A 21,732-nucleotide genomic window follows, 5' to 3' on the forward strand; every position below is an offset into this window, starting at 1 on the left:
TCTTTATCCTTGTTTTTCAAAATCACCTAAATTCTGTAACTCAGTGCACAACTTGCTAGAGGTTTGTTGCTACTCATGTTGAAATGTCCAATCTGTTCAGAAACACATATTCCATGACCTTACACTGTGAACAGAAAAAGGGCATGTAGTACTTGAGCCTTATATCATTTCAAAAGCTCTCAAACTAGCAACCTGTACTCTGTCAGATCAAGGACACTTGAGAGACTGTCCATTCAGAAGCAACTGCAAGCCACAATAGAACCTGCACTTTGACTATCTCTTTGCAGAGATGGTTCATGCTCTTGACAAAAGACTAGCAAAAGTGTTGTAATTCAAGATGGCACATCAGGCTAGTGGACACAATTAAAAAAACACCCACTTGCAATTTTACAATATCTTTAACAACACCTCTCAAGGAACTTTATAAAAGCATCATCAGACATATTTGACAGAGGGCAGTTGACCAAAATCTCAACCATGGTAGTAATTTTTCAAACCTTTATCCCCAAAGACTGAGAGAGGAACTTTCAGCACTCAGGACAGAATTAGAAGTGCACGAGATCTTGGAAAGTTGCATGACTGGAGTGATAAAGCAATGAAGAGGTTCAAAATGGAGAGATAAAACCATAAAGCGATGCGGAAACAAAAATCAGAAACTTTAAAAAATCAAAACAATGCTGAACCACGAGCCAGTACAGGTCATCAGGTGATGGGTGAACAGATAGGTTGTGGTCTGTATAGCCACACAGCTCTCGAATCAGCCACTGGGATAACCCTGCACAGATCTGCCAAACCAGGAAACAAAGACTGACAGCAAATAGGACTAACAGAGAGAAAGTGGGCTTCTTCACCAACCTTAGCGAAGATGGTAAACAATGTAGGAACAGAACATTAGGATGAACAGTTGACCGCAAGTACAGACTTAAGAAATTATGAAGTCTCTTCCCTGGGATGGGAGCATCCACAGCTAGAGGGCATAGTTTAGGGTGAAAGGCAAAAGATATAAAAAGGAGCTTTGGGGCTATTATTTCACGCAGAGGGTGGTGCATGTATGGAATGAGCTGTCAGAGGAAGTGATGGTGGGCTGGGACAATGACGAGATTAAAAGGCGTCCGGATGGGTATACAAATAGGAAGGGTTTAGTGGAATATAAGTCAAGTTCTGACAAATGGGACTGGGTTAATTTAAGATATCTGTTTGGAATGAAGGACCTGCTTCTGTGTTGCATATCTCGATGACTCTATGTTACCTTTTGAATTGGGATATTGACACAATTTTAACACAAGCACATAACCCCAATTGACATATGAATGTGATGAGGGATTGAGCACTGCCTTTACACAGATACAGGTGGTCTAACTACCTCTGGGGTAAAATGGGAGGTAGAGTAAAAGGACTCACCGTGCTACTCAAAAAGAGGGTAGCTCTGCTTAGTGTCATAACCAATCTTGATAACTGAACCCAATATCACAAAAACAGACTGAATAGCGATGATTCTCACTTGCTGGTTGTGGGATGTGCATCACTGTATAGCTGTGTGATTACAGGGATTTGTAAAGTGCTCAGTGACCTGCATCTCACTGTGAGACACCCAGAGAATGTGCAAGGAGCTGCGTAAATCCTAATTCTGGATCTGAGCAGCCCAGGGGGTGTGGGGAAGAGGCCGGTTTTAATACCCTGACGGCCTCCATTGAGGTGCGAGGTGGGTGTGATCCTACACCGCCAGGGAAAGGGACCTTGTGCTCCCACTAGCAGCTCAGGCGGATGGCGGAAGCTCGCTACGCTGATGGACGTGGATACCATCCAATCCGGGAGCACCGTGCCGGCGGATCCCGCCCACTATGACTGTCACGGAGGGGGACTGTCCAATGGGCGCGGCGGAGGTGGGCGAGGTTTCGGTGCGGGGCGGGTGGGGGAGGGTGAGGTGTGAAGGCAGCGCCGTCTCCCCGGGGCCGGGCCCTGAGCCCTGGGGCCCTGTCACAGAGGCAGCAGCCACCCTCACATACCCTTTAGTGTGCGCGTGCTCCTCTTCATTCTCACAGTCGCTGCCGCAGCCGTCCTGCTCCTCCGCATCTTTTGTTGCTGTCTCATGATCGTCTGCCATGATTCGGGGATCGACCGCGATCGGGCGACTCACGAAGCGACGCTGCCGCTGATTGGCCCGGCATCCCTCCCGCCCCCTTCCTCCGGCGGCGCCTTTCCCATAGGTCCACGCTACGCATGCGTCGGCGCCGTGCGGCGGTGACAGCGGGAGGATGGGAAATGCGGCATGCTGGGAATTGTAGTCCTCCGACCGCGAGTGGCACCGCTGGGGCAAGCAGATATGTCATCATAGAGACTACAGATACCAGCATGCAACGCGAGCCGCTTGGAGCAGAAATCTTTTAAATTCGGAAATAGTTGTACAAATGTCAAAGAGAGGAATGATAAGCTGTTCTGAAGTGCAATTCACTCCTTTCTAGTAACAAATATATGTACACCCACACACACTCCCAAACTGCACGGTCTCAACTCAGTAACCTGGATTCAGGGGAGGGCTGAGTAAAGGTCAGACTGATTGGTCGTTTGTTGGACACTCGGCCAATTAGCGAGCAGCTTCTTTCTGTGTGCCCCCTCCCCCCGCCCCGCTTCTCGTCTTGTGGGCCCGAGGCGCCGGGAGTCGGGTTAAAGTGAGTCAGTCGGTCGGTGGGTCGGGATTGTCTGGATGGTAGTGCGAGCCGGGGTTGGTGACAGAGGAGGCGGATTGAGGCCTGCCCTTGTCAGCTCGGTTTCTGGCCCGGTGTCCCCCCCCGCTCCCTGACCCTCCCCATGTCACCTGAGGACCCCCCACCGCCTCACGGCTCCTCCACTACTCCCCGGCTGCCGTGGCCTGACACTTCCAGCTCCGATGGCACGTTGTTAAGGTCCTGCCTTTAAACTCGGTCCAAGGTCCAGTTGCAGTCTGTGCCCATCGTGGAACGGTTACAGCATAGAGGCTATTCGGCCGGTTGTATTCCTACCGTACAAGGTCGGCAAGCAGGAGGCTGCAAGAACGCAGCAAGTCTGGCATTATTAGGAGGTGGAGGAGTCAACGTTTCGGGTGTAACCTCCTGCTTGTCTACTTTGAATTCCCGCATCTGCAGGTTTCTTTTTGTCTCTAAGTTCCAAGTACAAAACAAGATGACTTTAATGTACGGGAAAGTCCCACCAGGGATTCTCTGCATTCGAGGCTGTGCTTAAGATTTATCCGATGTAGAGACCATTATTCATGCTAACAATTTCACTACACTACACAATCTTGTAGCCTTACTCTTCCCTACAATCCTGTCGCTGCAAACTGCCCCTCAAACAACGATTTTGTTTTATTTATCCTGCTGATTGAATGAGCTCTCATATGCCCTATATTTGGCCCTTAAATCCTGGGTGGGAATTGAGCCTGAAGTTTTTGGCTGAGGCAGGACCAGAACCTACTGCACTGCAAAACCACCTTGTGTAAGATTGGAACAAATCTCCTTGGCCTTTCAAATACAAGGAGGATGAGATACTGAATTAAGGTTTTTGGGCAAGAGATGCAGGGTCAGTGTGAGGAAGAACTAAAACTATACGTTGGAGTGACTTGGAACTTGTTTCTCGTGGCTGGTGAAAGTAGAAACAATCAATACTTGGAACAGAGGCTGAAGGACAGGGAGAATTAATTGAAGTGAGCAAAGCTATGAGGGGACTGGATAGGAAGAACTCCCTTATCAGAAGGGTCAATTACCTGTGATCTAGATTTAAAGTGTCTGCCAGAAAGCTTGGAGAGCATGTGGTGGTAGGATGGAGAATCAACCAGAGAATGGTAGGCATTTGGTACTTACTGCCTGAAAGGATAGAGTCATAGAACTTTGCAGTGTGGAAATAAAGCCATTAGTTCATTATGCTTGTATGGTCATCAAGCACTTGACTAAGTGCTGTCATACTGTCCAGTACTTGGCCCATTACCTTGTGTGCTATGGCATTTCGAGCATTCCTGCAGCCCTTTGACCCATGAAGTGCTATTCCAATCCTATTTCCCAGTACTTGGCCTATGTTTGCTTTGGTATTGTGACTAAATACTACTAAATACTACTAAAACGTTAGAGAATTGGCTTGTGGGTAGGAAGCTGTGACTGGCATAAGGAGTTTTTTTATTTACAGATTGGGGACCAGTAGGGTTCCACAGGGATCAGTCGTGGGACTACAACTGTTTTGGCAATAAATGTCTTGAAAGAAGGGAGTGAATGTACTGTAGTCAAATTTGCAGATAACAAAAATAGTTGGATAAGCAGGTTGGGAAGGATAGAATTTACAGAAAGATATTGATAGGTTAAGTAAATGGGCAAAAAGTTGTGAAATGTGGGAAAGTGGAAAGTGTTCATTTTTGAAGGGAAACAGAATATTATTTAAATGGAGGAAAACCTGCAGAAAGCTGCAACACAGGCCTGGAAGGTAATCAGAAAGGCTAATGGAATGTTGGTCTTTATTTCAGGGGAGTTGAGCCAAAGAATAGGGACTGCAACTCTGCAAGGTGTTGATGTGACCACATCCGGAGTACTGAGAGCAATAGTTACTGGAGCCAGTTCAGAGAAGGTTTAATACGATGACCCCCTCGTATGAAAGAGTTGTTTTACGTGCAAGGGCGAAACAGTGTGGTACTGTGTGTATGACAGTTTAGGAAATGAAAGGTGATCTCTGGAAATAGGCTTGATACAGGAAGAATGTTCCTGATGTTGGCGAGGTCTAGACCTAGGGGTTACAGCCTAAGAATAAGGGATAAATCATTCAGCACTGAGATGAGGAAGAATGTATTCACCTAGAGAGTTGTGAACCTGTGGAATTCTCCACCACAAAAAGCTATTGGGGGCAGTTCATTAAATATATTCAAGAGGGAGCTGGACATGGCCCTTGTGACTAAAGGGGTCAAGGGATATGGCGAGGAAAGCTGGCATGGGATACTGAAAATATATGAGCAGCCATGATCATATTAAACGGTAGTGCAGATTGGAAGGGCTGAATGACCTACTCTTACATCTACTTTTTATGTTTTATCTCATTGAAACATGTATGATTCTTAAGGGGTTTGACATGGTGAATACTGATAGGATGTTTCCCCTCATGGGAGAGTCTGGGACAAGAAGACATAAGCTCAGAATAAAGGGCGCTAATTTAGGACTAAGAATTTCTTCTGAGGCTTGAGATTCTGGATCGATATGAGGGTGGAGCTAATGTGAGAATCTAAGGCTGAGATCGGTGAATTCTTACTCAGTAGGGAAATCAAGGATATGGAATCGTGGACTCTTTATCACTCATCATGCTTTTGAATGAAGAAACAGGCTGGAGGGGCCAAACAACTTACTCCTGTACCTATTTCTCATGCTCTTATTTGCCTTCTCCACTGCCTGCTGCACCTGCAGGCTTACTTTCAATGACTGGTGTGCAAGCACACCTAGGTCTCATTGCATTTCTACCTTTCCCAATCTATTGTCATCTGAGTGGATAATTTCACATTTATGCATTTTGTAATTCATCTGCAATGTATTCATCCATCACTCAACTTGTCCAAATCACACTAAGGCATCTCTGCATCCTTCCCTTGGTTCACCCTCCCACCTGGTTTTGTGTCATCTCAAATTTAGAGATGTTACATTTAGTTCCCTTGTCTACATCATTAATATATATTGTGAATAGCACTGATTCCTGTGGTGCCCAACTGGTCACTGTTAAAAAGACCCGTTTATTTCTCCTCCTCGTTTCCTGTCTGCCAACCAGTTCTCTGTCCATGTCAATACACTACCCACAATCCCATGCACTTAAATTTTACATGCTAATCTCAAATGTGGGACATTATTGAAAGCCTTCTGAAATTCCAAGTAAACAACATCCATTAGGTCCCCCTTCTCAACTGTACAAGTTACATCTTTGAAAGGTTCTAGTACATTTGCCAGATAAGATTACCCTTTTGTAAATCCATGCTGTCTTTGTCTGGTCCTTGATCCCAAGTACTCTGCCATTAAATATTTTGTAATGGAGTCTAGCATTTTCCCCATCACCAATGTCAGACTAACTGATCTATAATTCACTGTTTCTCTCTATTTCCTTTTTTAAATACTGGGTTATGTTAGCTATCCTTGAATCCATAGCAACTGTTCCAGACTTTATAGAATCTTGAAAGATGACCACCAATGCTTCCAGTGTTTTTAGGGCTATTTCCTTAAATACTCTGGAATTATGGGTTATCAGAACTTAGGGATTTATTGACTTTGAGCTCATAAATTTCCCTGATACCATTTTCCTACTTGTATTGATTTCCTTTAGTTCCTTCCTCTCACTAGACTGTGTTATCCATAACATTTTGTCCTCCTTCGTAAAAGCAGAATTAAGCAAAGTATTTTTAATTGGTCTATTTGTCTTCACTTACTCTTTTCTTCAAATACCTAAGATGCTTTTAGAATCACTTTTCATTCTTTCTCTCTTACCCTATTTCCCCCTTATTAATCAAACCCTTTGTCCTCCTTTTTCTGAAATCTGAACTGGTGAAAATCCTCATGTTTGCTTCTTTGTTTGTCCGACTTGGATGTCGTTTCTTTGGATCTAATACAGCCACTCCGTTCCCATGGTTGAACCACCTCTCCCTTCTCTACTCTAAATGATACAGCCCCAATCTGTCCAGTCTCTCTTAACAGCTGGAATGTTCCAGCCCAGCAACATACTGATGAATTTCTTCTGCACTGTCTCTACTGCAGTCATGCCTTTGCAATAATGCGGTGAGCGGAGGTGTAGCTATGGCTTAACTGACAGTTTATTTAGCACCATCATAGCTTCCCTACTATTAATATCTTTAATAATAAAGATAAGTATCCAATATGCCACCTTAATCATTTTTTCGACCTGTTATGCTTCAAGGTTCTGTGGACCTACGTACCAAGGTTTCTCTGATCTCCTGTATTTTGCAGGATTCTACCATTCAACATCCCTTGCCAGTCCTTTCAAAACGCATCACCTCACACTTTTTGGATGAAATTCTAATTACCCTGTTCCTCTTGTCTGACCAGCCCTAAAGTCTTTGGCTTTCTTCCTTGATCTTTACTATGCCACCAATTTTCCTATATTCTGCAACCTTAATGATTATACCTCTCATAATGAGTCTCATTTTAAAAGGTGGTTTGGGATGCATCTGAAGTTCTGTAACCTGCCTGGATGTGGAAGAATGCTGGGAAATGGCATTGGTTCATTTTAATGTAGTCACAGTGGGCAATGTGGCTTCCCCTGTGTTGTGAAAAGAAGAAGAATGTGCAGGGATTTGAGGAGAGTGAGTGGCAGTACATGAATTCCTCCTTAGGAGTGCCTGCATGGGCATGATGGGTTGAATAGCCTTCTGTTGTGTAACAGACAACTGGAAATTGGATGTGCACTTGATGGAAATAAACCAGGAGGGTTACAGTAATGAAGCAGGAGAATGGGTCTGGATTACTCTGTGTGGAGTGTTGCCTTGGATTTGATTGGCCAAATGGCCTCCTTCCATGCTCTGCTTCATCCGGTTTCCTCCCACAATCCAAAGATGTGCAAGTTAGGTGAATGGGCCATGCTAAATTGCCTGTAGTGTTAGGTGGAGTAGTCCGGGTAAATGTAGGGGAATGGGTCTGGTGGGTTGCTCTTCGGAGGGTCGGTGTGGACTTGTTGGGCTGAAGGGCCTGTTTCCACACTGTAGGGAATTTAATCTAATCTTTAAAAAAATGTAAAACTGTCTAATTGACAGTATAGTATTGATTACCATTGATCTTTGAATGCATGGAAATCCGGTGAAATGAGAAAAAATGCTTTTAAGATGTTTTTTGTGCAGCAGTACATCATTTGTTGCCATTGGAGCAGTGTTTTTGAAGTTGACTGCTTCATGTTTACATTGCAGGCTGCTCTGCCCTACTTATTGTTCAGGTTCAGTACATTCAGCATGCCCAGCTGTTCTCTAGATGTATTCCTGTTCTCCCTGCAGACCTTTCCAAATAAAACTGAACTCCTAGCTGCTTCAGCGGCATGGGCCAACATAAACAACCATTTGCCTTTATAAGATGCAAAGTAAATCAGTGTAAAAAGGATGATGTCTCTCATCACCAGAGGCAAGTAGACCATCATGTTTATATTCTGTATTAGTGGTGCTGGAAGAGCGCAGCAATTCAGGCAGCATCCACCTGGATGCCTGAACTGCTGTGCTCTTCCAGCACCACTAATCCCGAATCTGGTTTCCAGCATCTGCAGTCATTGTTTTTACCATCTTATTTATATTGCACAGCAAACCCAGAGACAGGACTGTAATGTAAATTGTTGCAGGGAAGGGTGTGGCCCTGCAGAACTCCCTATATTTTAACAATGTAACTACAGCATTCTCCAAATCCGTAAGGTGAAGGTCAGATATAAATGGTTTCAATATCTCTTCCCCCCCCCCCCCCCCTCCAATTCCCATCACCCCATCGACTCTTTTGTCTTGTGTTCCTTTCATTGTACCAGATGAAAGAATCAGCTGAGCTTCTTTTTATTGATGCTGCATATAACTTTTCCAGTTGATTGATGGCGCTGTGCTGTGCCTGGCCTGATAATCTTGTCTGCAGCATTTTCTCACTCCTTGTGGACTATGGCCCTTCTGCTTTATGAAAGTCTCTTGGAAGCACTAATCTTGGCTGTTTCTTCAGGCACCATGAGGGCAATGTGCATCTGAAGGTGATTAATCACTTAACTGTTCAGGGATAGGATAAACCCAGTAAACTGTTCAATCCATACATCTTTAAACTTCCCTTTTTGCTACTTTTTCTGCTACAGTAAAGTCCTGCTGTTTGTGGGAATATATTCCCAGAAAAGTCTGCAGATGAGTTTTATAACAGAAGTCAATTGGGTAAGTTCCAACCACCAGTTCCAAAATGTTGGTAAATACAATGATTGTTTCAGTGAGTAAACTAAATAAATGAATTACTTTAACAACTCCCAAAAATGAAGCTTAGCTATCGGTTCAATACAAGCTGCTAATGAACACCAGGCTGATGATAGTCTCACTTTGAATTGAAATATTAAGAGATTGAAATATTTAAATCGATTTAGTTAATGTTAGACATCTCTTTATAGATAAAGCCAGGCGAAATCTCCTAGTGTGTAACAATGAGACCCATGGCAATTGTGAGCATTGGCATCACATTGGGTAATTATAGTGTTCAAAATCCTTCTTGCAGGCATAAGAACTCGCAAATGGTGAAGATGTAATACAAATTCTTTGTATTTTTAATTTTTATTTATATGTGAAAACAAATATTAATTGTCAATGTTAAAAGAAGCGTATTTCTATTGCATTGATCATGTCCTCTGTACTTCATAAAAAGCTAATGAAATATTATTTGCAGCGTGGAAGAAATATTTTAAGATAGAAATATTTTAATATAGATAGCTCAGCCAACTTATTTGTGTCTAGCAAGTTCTCACCAACAGCAATATGATAATGACCATATAATTTGTTCATGTTATTGGTTGAGAGATAAATATTGTTCTGGTATTAGAATGAATTGCCCCCTGCTCTTCAACTAGCAAGTACAGTTGGACTGCAGTTTTTAAAAATGGTACCTCTGGAAATGATATTCACTCAGTATTGCAGAGAAATATCTGCTGGTGGTATTGGGTATCATTCATTCTTTCTCTTTCTGTCTCTCGCTCTCTCTCTGTCTCTTATCTGCCAACCCACCAACACAGACTCTATTTGCACCCGTGCTTCCATTCTGGCAAGTCTGAGGCCATTTGTGACTTTCCGTTACTCCATCTCCATGTGACACTCAGGGCAACCTTATCATTGAGATTGTTGATGGATGTTCAACTTCTTTTCTTCCCGTCTAAATATATTGTTGCCCAAGTATTTTGGATATATTTTGCATTATTTCCAGCTCTTAAGTTAGAGCTGAGATAAAATCTATCCTTTGCTCTCTGCAAAGTTTGTTACCATGTCACTGGAGCTCTAGCTATGGCTGTTAAACATGTGCCTACAATAAATCAAATGACAGTTGGATCGGAGTACATGACTAGAAGTTGCTTCTTTCTCCCACTCATGCTTTCGGTTTTTCTCTTGTAAAGATGCTGATCTGCTGGTCTACCCTTTTTATTAGGTTTTGTTGAGGTGTTTAACCATGGGAAGTGTCTCTGTCGATTCCAGTGCTCCTGTAATGTGTTTGCACAAAAATCATCTTTATCCACCAGTTAATAGAAACACATTGACGATTGTCACTAGTGTCAAAGTCCACAGGTAGCTGGAGGACTGCTGGAGTCCATGGAGTTTACTGTTCAAAATTGCTGGAAAAGCTCAGACCTGCTGAGCTTTTCCAGCAATTTTGTGTTTTACTGTTCCCCTCTCTTCCTCCTCCAACAGGAATATGAATGTCTAGCAGAGAACAGGAAGAAAACTGTTTGAGAGGTAGTGGAATAAAGTAGAATAGAGGCAAAGCTTATGTCATGAAGGGATTCTGTCTAGTGTGTGTTCACTGCAGTCATGATTTATTTAGCAATTCATTAGGATTAGATTCCCATGTATGGTAATAGATTCCCTGATGGTATTAGACATACCAGATAAAATTTAGCATGTTATTTATTGAATGGAAATTTACTTTTTTCATGCATTGACCAAAAACTGTGTTATCCCAATGGAAAATGTTCTCTTTATCCCTTGCCCCTTCGCTCTTCCTGAAGACAAAGTATTACCTCATTATTGGAATCATATTTACCTCTGGCACGCTAGGCATATGATCTGCATTCGTGTGTGACTGAGAGTCTGTTTGATTCGCGGAAGAGTGCACCCCTATACTCAACTGATGTTCTCAGAGTTGCACTGGAAGTTATTAATGATCTGGACCAAAACCATTACCTCAGTGCTCCTCGTTTCAGCTATATATGGGGTTCCACCACCATCTGCACTGAGGGAGTGCATAGACGCAAGAAATTTCATTAAAATCCTTCTATGTCACACAATGGTTACAGTGACATTTTTCAGTCTGGAAGAGCAGATATATGTGCTTCCCTACTCTGCACAGAATAGTAACTCAATCTTTCTACTCCCGTATTAGAAAGAAAATGTTCCTGGTTGGCCTGACTGGTGGGATTGCTTCAGGGAAAAGCACAGTTGCTGCTGTGTTCCGTGAACTTGGATGTCCAGTCGTGGATGCTGATCAGATAGCAAGACAGAGTAAGTTTTAAATATCACAGAAACAAGCTTTTTATGATATGAGACTACTGTGAAATGTAAAGATTGTTGTTTCTCTTCCTTGAAGTTTCCCTCCCTATTGAAATATCAAGGTCCCTTTGAGATACTTGGTACACAAGTAGACTGGAAAAATTATGCATCGTCTGGAGGAGTTATTACTTTAACATATCTTCAGATTTAGCTATGGAATTGACTTCCATTACAGTGATAGTTAAAGAGCGGTTCTTGTATGGCTGTAGTACATATTAACATGTAAAAGGCCGGCATAGAATCTGTTGTCTAAGTTATTAACAATATGCCTGCTGGAAAGAAACAGTTAAAATTCACACAACACCAGGTTATAATCCAACCGGCATCTCCAAATCATGGAAGGAAACAGAACAGCATAGAACATTTGGCTAATTTTGTGCAAACAAATGTGGAGATATTTTTTTTTAAATGAATTGTCATTCCTTTCCAGTTTGATTGGAATCTGTACATGGATGGCCACATAATGCAAGTCAGATAATGCGGCACGGTGGCACAGTGGTTAGCACTGCTGCCTCACAGCGTCAGAGACCCGGGTTCAATTCCCGCCTCAGGCCTCACACCTCTGTGGGGAGTTTGCACATTCTCCCTGTGTCTGTGTGGGTTTCCTCCGGGTGCTCCGGTTTCCTCCCACAATCCAAAAATGTGTAGGTTAGGTGAATTGACCATGCTAAATTGCCTGTAGCCTTAGGTGAAGGGGTAAATGTAGGGGAATGGGTCTGGGTGGATTGCGCTTCAGCGAGTCGGTGTGAACTTGTTGGGCTGAAGGGCCTGTTCCCACACTGTAAGTAATCTAATCTAATCTAAAGATTACCCCACTTTGTACCTGCCTTAGGAGTGTTTGATGCAATAGCATGAAAATAACTTTATCAAACTTATGTTGTATATGCTATGGGAGTATTCGATTCAATTTTCTGTGGGAACTTTACTCTATGCCTAACACAGTGTGTATCTGTTCCACAGTGTTTGATGGGACAGTGGAAAGATAGTTGCAAAATATTGTGAACTGTGCAGTATCTGCATCCTAGATATGGTCAAAGAAACTTTAGTCCCCCTCTATCCCATGCAGTAACTGGGCATTGAAGAGGGACCTTTTCTTTTAAAACAGATTGTACCTGTCTTAGGAATGATTAATGAGACCATTCTTAGAGAAGTTCAGTAAACGTGTTGAAAGAATAATTTCAAAGCTGGTAAAAATAATTTGTACTGAGGAAACTGACAACAAAATGGAAAATGACATTAAGATTGCAGAATGGCCATATTTTTGACAAATTAATTTCAGTATAGGTAATTGTGTGATATTGCTTTTTGTTAGGAAGAACAAAGAGACCACCTAATACTTGGAAAAAGAGTTTTAAATGTTGTAGATGAGCAAAGAGGTCAAGATGTTCATTTGCAAGCACTAAAAGTAGTAAGGAAATTAAATAAGACAAACAAAGCACTGGGGTTTGTTTCTTTATTTCAGAAACTATCCTTCATTCATAAAAATAATTTGTTAGTATGTACAAGAGTTTGTAACCATATCTGTACATTTTTTGCAGAGGAGAAAAAACAAATAAAATATTGGAACTTTGACATTTCATAGAGATTGTCTCCAGTTGCACAAGATCAGACATTTCCTAATTATGCAGGGAACGATTTATCTGAATGTAGGTTTGCTTGCTGAGCTGGAAGCTTCATTCTCAGACATTTTCATCACCATACTAGGTAATATCTTCAGTGATCCTCCAGATGAAGCACTGCTGTTGTTTCCTGCTTTCTGTTTGTATGTTTGGGTTTACAATAGACAATAGACAATAGGTGCAGGAGTAGGCCATTCAGCCCTTCGAGCCTGCACCGCCATTCAATATGATCATGGCTGATCATTCCTAATCAGTATCCTCTTCCTCCCTTATCTCCATAACCCTTGATTCCACTATCTTTGAGAGCTCTATCCAACTCTTTCTTAAATGAATCCAGAGACTGGGCCTCCACTGCCCTCTGGGGCAGAGCATTCCACACAGCCACCACTCTCTGGGTGAAGAAGTTTCTCCTCATCTCTGTCCTAAATGGTCTACCCCATATTTTTAAGCTGTGTCCTCTGGTTCGGCACTCACCCATCAGCGGAAACATGTTTCCAGCTGCCAGAGTGTCCAATCCTTTCATAATCTTATATGTCTCAATCAGATCCCCACTCAGTCTTCTAAGGTTTCCTTGGGTTGGTGATGTCATTTCTTTTGGTGACGTCATGTCCTATGGTGGTCATTTCCTGTTCTTTTTTCTCAGGGGATGGTAAATGGTGCCCAAGTCAATGTGTTTGTTGATAGAGTTCCGGTTAAAATGCCTTGTTTCTAGGAATTTTGTGTGTGTGTGTCTTTGTTTGGCTTGTCCCCAGATAGATGTGTTGTCCCAGTCTATAAATAGAAAGCAGGAAGCACCAGCAGTGCTTTGTCCGGAGTTCACTGATGATGTTACCTAATAGGGTGAGAAATCGTCTGAAAACGAACCTTCCACCTCAGTGAGTGAGCAAACCTACATCCAGAACCTCAACCTGAGCTACAAATCTTCTCAAAACTCTGGAACTGTTAATGTTAAGTTTCATGCATTGAGAACGTCTGACCAGTAAACAGTTCCTTACTTTGGTGTCATTCTTCACTGTGGAAGACATAATATCCCAAACATTTAAGAGAGTAAGGGTGCAGAGCTGAGTATGGTGGCCATCACCAAGGAGAGCCAATGGATGTTATCTACCTGGACCTCAAGAAGGCCTATGACAAGGTGCCGCACGGAGAATATTGAGTGAGATAAGGGCCCATGGTGTCAGAGGCAAGATGTGGGCATGGATAGAAGCTTGGCTAAATGGCAGAGAGTGGGGATAAAAGGATCCGTCTCAGGATGCCAGTTGGTGACAAGTGGTGTTCTGCAAGGCTTGGTTTTGGGATCACAACTTTTTACTTTATACATTAGCAATCAAGATGATGGAACTCAGGGCATTCTGGCTAAGTTTGCAGATGATACAAAGATAGGTAGAGGGAGACGTAGCATTGAGGAGGTGGGGAGGCTGCTTTTGGTCAGGAGAATAGGAGCATGGACTATCTTCTAAATTCAGAAGTCTGAAGTGCAAAGAGACTTGGGAGTTCTAGTCCAGGATACTCTGAAGGTAGACTTGCAGATTGAGTCAATAGTTAGGAAGGCAAATGAGAGGGCTTGAATATAAAAGCAAGTGTGTACTTCTGAGGCTCTATATGACTCTGGTCAGATCACTTGGGCAATTTTGGGCCCCATATCTTGGGAAGGATGTACTGGCCCTACAGTGTGTTTGGAGGAGGTTCACAAGAATGGTCTCAGGAATGAAAAGCTTAACATATGAGGAATGTTTGAGGACTCAGGGTTTATACTTGATGGAGTTTAGAAGGATTGAAACATACAGAATACTGAATGGCCTGGAATGAGTAGATGTTAGGAAAGTGTTTTCATTGCTAGGAGAGAGTAGGACCTGAGGGAGATAAGGAGAAACCTCTTTAGCCAAAGAATGGTGAATCTATAGAATTCATTGCCACAGAAGGCTGTGGAACCAGGTCATTGAGTATATTTAAGACGGAGAGAGATAGGTTCCTGAGTATCAAGGGGATCAGGCATTAAGGGGAGAAGGTGGGAGAATAGATTTGAGAAACTTATCAGCCATTTTTGAATGGCGGAGCAGACTTGATTGGCTGAATGGCCTAATTTCTGCTCCTATGTCTTATGGTCTTGTCATACTATGGCCGAAAAACATTGGGCAGATCTTTTACTCTGTGTATTGGCAGCAACTGTCCCAAGCTTTAGTGCGTCCCTCAACACGTAGTCCTGGACCTTGGAATGTGCCAGTCTGAAACACTTGGTCAAGAAGGGAGCAAGAGATAAATCCATGTGGGAACTTAACAGAATCATTGCTGAAGTCCAGGTAGACCACATCAAAAGCTTTTCTTGCACCATCCTTTTCGACTGTACATCAAAAGCATTGCCCACACCTGGTCACCTCTTTGAAAATTCAATCAAGTTGGCCAGTCATAATCTGCCTTTAACCAAACCATGCTGACTGTTCTTGATGAGTCCCTGCCTCTTCAAATGCAGATTAATTCTGTCCCTCCGAATTGCTTCCGATAGTTTCCCCATCTCTGAGCTTGGACTGACTGAGATGGTTTATCCCCTGTTCCCTTGAAAAATGGTATCACATTGGTTGTCCTTCAGTCCTCCGGCTTCTCTCCTGTGGCCAGAGAGTAATTGAACACTATTGCAAGCACTTGTGTTTTCTCCCTTGTCTCACTCAATAATCTAAGATACACTTCATCTGCCCCTGGAAATTTATTTACTTTTAAGCCTGCCAGACCACTCAGAACCTCCTCACTGTCTATACTAATTTCTTTAATTATATCACAGACCTTCTCCCTGATTTCCATGCTCATATCATCCCCCTCACTAGTGAAGACCAACACAAAGTATTCATTTAGAACCCTCCCTACATCCTCTGGCTCCATGTGTAAATTGCTACAGCAGTCCTTAATGGGCTGCACTTTCTCTCCCATTATCCTTTTACCCTTAATGCACCTTAAAACTTATAATTTTCCTTTATTTTATCTGCCAATATCCTTTTGTGCCCTGTTTAATCTGTCTTAATCTCCCTTTAAAGTTCCCTTTTGCACATTTTGAGCCCTTGGTATCTGCCATGAGCCTCCCTGTTTCTCCTAATTCAAATGGTCTATATTTCTTGATATCCTGGATTCACTGGATATGTTAGTCCCACTCTGTTTCTTTATTAGAACATATTGGCCCTCTATTCTCCATATTGCTTTCTTGAATGTATCCCACTGTTTTGAGACAGATTTACCTGAAAGTATCTGCTCCTAGTCCACTCTTGCCAAAACATTTCTCATCTGATTAAAGTGAGCCTTTCTCCAGTTAAGAATTTATTCTTGTCCTTTTCTATAACAATCTTGAATCTAATGATCACTGTCTGCAAAATACATGTCCCAACCCCTCACTACTCATTTAAGTAAAAATAGTAAATATAATTATGTCAAATTAATGGGTTGAATACCAGATTTATTAAATATAATCAGTCCAGCTCATACCTTGTTGACCCTGATCGCTGTTGTTCAGACTGCAAAGTAATGTACATGTGCAGTTTGCTGCTTGTTATCATAGAAATGGAACTAATGAAACTCATGTCCTAGTTGCTCCCATGATGTTCACAGTATTTTTCAGTTTACTGTGAGGTTTTCTTGACTTATGATCTCATTCAGAGTATTTGTCCCAATTTCCCAATGGACTTCTGCGATGTTCTTGTCTTCCCTAAGTTACCTTGCACACTTACTGGTTTCCCCAGTGCCTTGACACTGCTCTGAACAGTTAAGTTTAAACTCAGCATACATAGGTAGTGTAAGGCTGTGAAATTTTGCAAATGCCCTTTTACTGACCTTTCAAATCTGCTGTCATTATTACCACCCCCGCCCTGACCCACAAAACCCTCATCATGCCTCTGTACCTGTTAACTTGCAATTCCATCTTCAGCCTCTCTTTCATCTCCAAAATCCTTGAAGATATTGTCAGCTCAAGAAGTCAATTACTATTTTTGTTTGCTTCTCCGGAGATTGCAATGAGGGCTTCTTTTTGATTTTGTAGGTCATCATTTTGTTTTCAGGGGATCCTTTTTCATTCTTATTAAATCCTTTAAAAGATGGTGAAGCCATGTAGTAACATTCCCCACATATTTAACATAGGGAGTATTTGGACTCTGACAGAAAAAAAATTGGAAAATAACAAAAAGCAAATTAGCGGAATTCAGCAATATCCTCAATAATCATCACCTCCCCACTCCACCCCTCCCCCCACTTTTATCTACAACTCTTCCCATCCACACCTCCAGTCCGGAAAAAGGGTTATACCTGAAACGGGGAGAAAGTGAGGACTGCAGATGCTGGAGATCAGAGCTGAAAAATGTTTTGCTGGAAAGCGCAGCAGGTCAGGCAGCATCCAAGGAGCAGGAGAATCAATGTTTCGGGCATAAGGAATTTCTTCTTCAGGAATTATACCTCAAACGTCAGACTTTACCTCCTGATGCTGCCCTTCTTGCTGTTCTTTTCCAGCCTCCTGCTTGTCTACTTTGGATTCCAGCATCTGTAGGTATTTTTTGTCTCTAGAGTCTATTATCTCTGATTAAAGTGAATTGGACTTTTTGTAACCTTTTTGATCCCAAGTTCAGTCTCATATCCCATTTGCTGCCCCACCATGAAGGCAACCTAGTTCCACCTTCATAAAGTTTCCATTCTAGGACTGCCTCAGAAATCCTCTGCTGTAGAAACCCTCATCTGTTCCTTGGTTATCTCAGAATTGCTGCCCAGACCCACCTCAGACTTTGTACACTCCATAAACCTAAGCTAATTCACAGCAAGTCCTGCTCCCTCATTGTCTCTCTGCTGACTGACCTACATTGACTCCCAGTAAAACAGTATGTAAAATTTAAAAATTGGTTTTGATTTCAAATCCTTCAGTTTCTTGTCACTTCTGGTTTCTGTAATCTCCACCAGCCTCTACTTCGACAGTTTTGATCTCTTGCACATCCTAAATTTTAATTGTCCCACTGTTGACAGTGGTGCCTTCATCTGCATTGGAATTGATTCTTATTTGGCTGGGTATCAAACTTGTTTGATTACACTCCTACAATACAGCATGGTTTTACTACCTTTTAGGTATACTATAAATGTGTGAAAAGGCAGTACGCCAATCGAGTTTTCACTGTTAAATGAGTACAGATGATGGTAGAGTTTGATGGTGATCTCTTTGTTTATGAAAATGTTGTAAAACTCTTGGTCATTGTTTAACGATCAGCTTTCTGCTCACAGTAAATGCAATGACTGACTGGAGGTTTTTTCCGAACCTGACGGTGTAACTGATCCATGGAATGCTCTGTAGTAATTAGAAATTGCTTCTTTTGGGATAAGATGTGGATCATAAGTCTTCCAATTTGTATGGAAAGTTTCAGCAAAGAAATAGGCTGTTTACCCAAACACTTTATGCTGCACCCATGCCTTTTCTTACTTAGTTTCATCTCACTTATTCAGTGTATCCTTTCTCCCTGTTAGGATCCTCTAAAAGGTCAATAACTTGAAAAGAAAGTAATCCCCAAATGACTACAATGAAATCTGTTATCAAAATTTCACTCTTCTAAAACCTTTATTGTAACAGACAAACCGAAAATCCATGTCAGCTTAGATATGAATTAACAGACAAATGATATTTTGATAGAAATCATGAATTTCACTTTAATAAAGGTAGCTCACACAAGTCTATCAGCATCTCTTCTAGCACAGGTGTAGTGTCAAAGGTGCTGTTTCTGATACTTAGGTTCTCTCACATTTACCACTCCCTGATTGGGTCTTTGAGTAGCTTTCACTAACAATTTGTTCCATTTGATGTCCCCAGAACAATTAACATTGATAAGGCACGCTTGTACAAACTTTCTGTCCCTTAGGCCATAACAGTCTTATCACATGGCTTTCCAGAGTTTCTTCGCAAATGACCAACCATCGCAGTTCATGGTCTAGTCACTTTTGGTACAAACATACATCATAGAGTCCCAGCATGGAATCAGGCCATTTGGCCCACGGACTCTCCAAAGAACATCCCACTTAGACCCATACCCCTGACCCTATCCTTGTGACCCTGAATCTGCTATGGCCAATCCACCTAACCTGCACACCTTTGGACTGTGGGAGGAAGCCAGAGCAACTCCATGCAGACACTGGGAGAATGTGCAAACTCCACAGAGATGGTTGCCCGATGGCAAAATTGAATCCGGGTCCTTGGCAATGTGGGGCAGCAATGCCAACTGTGCCACTATGCTGCCTGTCAGTCAGCCCAGCTGTTTTGCATACCTGAGCTATTCATGTTTTTAGGTTTCATTTGTTTTTAGCTAGCTCACACATTGCATCATCAAAAGCTCCCAGAGTTGTTTTCTTCTTTTGAGGGATTTGCTTCATCTCCTGAGCACCAGGTGTCTGTGTTCTGCACAACATACACTGAAAGTAAGGCCTGCCCCCATCTCAGCTTCGACTTGGGTTTATATTTTAGTTATCCTGCTTTTCACTTCATAAGAACAGCTACTCACCGGGTCACTTTTCAAGGATAACCTCCTGGCTAGGAAATCCAATGAGATCTTTCTTTCCTAGAGCTCAAGAAGTTTAGTTTCACTACAGGTTAAAGTGATGTCTTACAAATGCGAACAGCAGAGTTTACAGAAGCATTTGCGGCAGTCCTCAGTTGGATATGCTGAATGGATGAGCTATCCAGGCCTCCTCCAATGGTGTCAGTATCACAGCCTTCACCCAATTTGATTTGCTGCATGTGATACTAAGAAGCTGGTTTAGAGGCACTGGAGACTGCAAGGGCTATGAACCCTGACAATATTCCGGCAATAGTAATGAAGAATTGTGTTCCAGAACTTGCTGCTCCTCGATCCAAGCTCTTACAGTGCAGTTACAATACTGGCATCTATACAACAATGTGGAAGATTTCCCAGGTATACCCTGTATGCAAAAAGCAGGACAATTCCAACCCAGCCAGTTACCAACCCATCAGTCTACTCTCAATCATCAGTAATTAAAGCTTTTGAAGCAGTCCATGTTGCACTTGAACAAGATCTGGGCAATATCTAGGTTTGGTCTACCAAGTGACAAGTACATTCACACCACAGAACCAATGACCTAGTGGTATTATCCAAAGACCCAGGTAACATTCTGGAAACGTGGGTTTAAATGGTAGAATTTGAATTCAATAAAGAATCTGGAATTAAGAGTCTGTGATGACCAGGAATCCATTGAAAAGCCCATCTGGTTCACTAAGATTAGATTAGATTAGATTACTTACAGTATGGAAACAGGTCCTTCGGCCCAACAAGTCCACACCGCCCCGCCGAAGCACAACCCACCCATACCCCTACATTTACCCCTTACCTAACACTATGGGCAATTTAGCATGGCCAATTCACCTGACCTGCACGTCTTTGGACTGTGGGAGGAAACCGGAGCACCCGGAGGAAACCCACACAGACACGGGGAGAATGTGCAAACTCTACACAGTCGCCTGAGGTGGGAATTGAACCAGGGTCTCTGGCGCTGTGAGGCAGCAGTGCTAACTACTGTGCCACCGTGCCGCCCACTAAAACATCCTTTTTAGGGAAGGATACTGCCATCCTTACCTGGTCTGGCCAACGTGTCACTCCCAATCCACAGCAATGTGGTTCTTTTTTAACTGCCCTCTGGAACAATAAATGCAGCCTAGACAGTGATCCCCTCTTCTTGTAAATAAATAAAAAAACACTAAAATGCCAGGCAATGACCATCGCCAATAAGGGACAATCTAACCACCGCCCCTTGACATTCAGTGGTGTTACAGAGTTAACATTTTGGAATTTTGCTGATGATTGCACAATATTTGGCATAATTCACAACTTTTAATCTGCTGAAGCAGTCCATGTCCAATGTGACAAGATCTGGATGACACACTGACAAGTGGCATGTAATGGATGTGTGAGATAAGTTCCAGGTAATGACTATCTCTAACAGGAGAGAATTAAACCATCATCTCTTGACCATCTAACAGGCTCCAGTAAAGAGTGTGTTTAAATATAATTCACTCTCCTGGATAAGTGAAAGAAGCTTGATACTATCCAAGATAAAGACCCCCCCACTTACCCACCCATCTTTTCCACAAACCTTCACTCTCACCAATGCGCCGTCACAATAGTGTTTATCTCTGCAAGATGCACTGTAACCATTCAACCAAATTCTGCACACACCACCGTCCAAACCAACAATCCCAACTATTAAGAAGGACAAGGAAACTAGTTACAAGGGAGTACCACAATGTTCCTCTCGAAGCCATTACCATCCTGACTTGGAAATACATTGCTGATCCTTCAGTGTCACTGTGTCAAAATTCTAGAACTTCCTCTCTAACATTATTGTGGGTGTACTTACGGCAAATGGGCTATAGCTCATGAAGACTGATCACTGCCCACCTCCTTGAGGTCAATTAGACAGGGAAAGAAATGTTAGCTCAGCTAGTAAATTCCTCATCTGAATGAATGAATGAGAACAAAGCTGCATGGCCTTTTTGTGTAATTGGTTTGTACATTTTACAGTTACAGTGACTGTCTTTGTTTATTTTGCATAGTTGTTGAGCTGGACTCTCCAGCATATTGGGCAATAGTTCGCTCGTTTGGTGAGGAAATCCTGCTGGAGGACAGACAAATCAACAGGCAGAAACTGGGCAATATCATCTTCTGCGATGTGGAGAAACGGCAGCTGTTGAATTCCATTACTCACCCAGCAATTCACAAAGCTATGCTCAAACAGATCTTTAAACACTTCATACAAGGTAAGGCATGAGTTGCACTTTGCTTTTCCTTGGTCACTTTTCCAGAATCTAAGGATCCTTGGGAGAATACTACCAGTACATTCTCTATCTTT

At 42.4% G+C, this 21,732-nt stretch overlaps 2 protein-coding genes across 4 annotated transcripts in view; one reads left to right on the forward strand and one right to left on the reverse strand.

The window, feature by feature from the left end:
- The window catches only part of LOC140465935 (glycylpeptide N-tetradecanoyltransferase 1-like), a 77,398-nt gene extending 75,213 nt beyond the window's left edge, over positions 1 to 2,185 (reverse strand). Inside the window, exon 1 of the mRNA XM_072561917.1 lies at positions 2,007 to 2,185. Coding sequence (XP_072418018.1) covers positions 2,007 to 2,104 — 98 coding nt within the window. The 5' untranslated portion in view covers positions 2,105 to 2,185. The remainder of the gene's footprint in view (positions 1 to 2,006) is intronic.
- A 302-nt stretch (positions 2,186 to 2,487) lies between these two features.
- The window catches only part of dcakd (dephospho-CoA kinase domain containing), a 33,656-nt gene continuing 14,411 nt past the window's right edge, over positions 2,488 to 21,732 (forward strand). Inside the window, exons 1-3 of one of the 3 annotated variants that reach the window (XM_072561918.1) lie at positions 2,488 to 2,669; positions 11,082 to 11,200; positions 21,437 to 21,640. In XM_072561918.1, the coding sequence (XP_072418019.1) occupies positions 11,089 to 11,200; positions 21,437 to 21,640 (316 nt within the window). In that variant the 5' untranslated portion in view covers positions 2,488 to 2,669; positions 11,082 to 11,088. Of the gene's footprint in view, positions 2,670 to 3,152; positions 3,556 to 8,862; positions 8,882 to 11,081; positions 11,201 to 21,436; positions 21,641 to 21,732 lie in introns of those variants that run through there. The other 2 variants (XM_072561919.1, XM_072561920.1) reach the window with 2 other exon arrangements.

The sequence above is a fragment of the Chiloscyllium punctatum genome, chromosome 42 (assembly GCF_047496795.1).
Source record: "Chiloscyllium punctatum isolate Juve2018m chromosome 42, sChiPun1.3, whole genome shotgun sequence".
Taxonomy (NCBI): domain Eukaryota; kingdom Metazoa; phylum Chordata; class Chondrichthyes; order Orectolobiformes; family Hemiscylliidae; genus Chiloscyllium; species Chiloscyllium punctatum.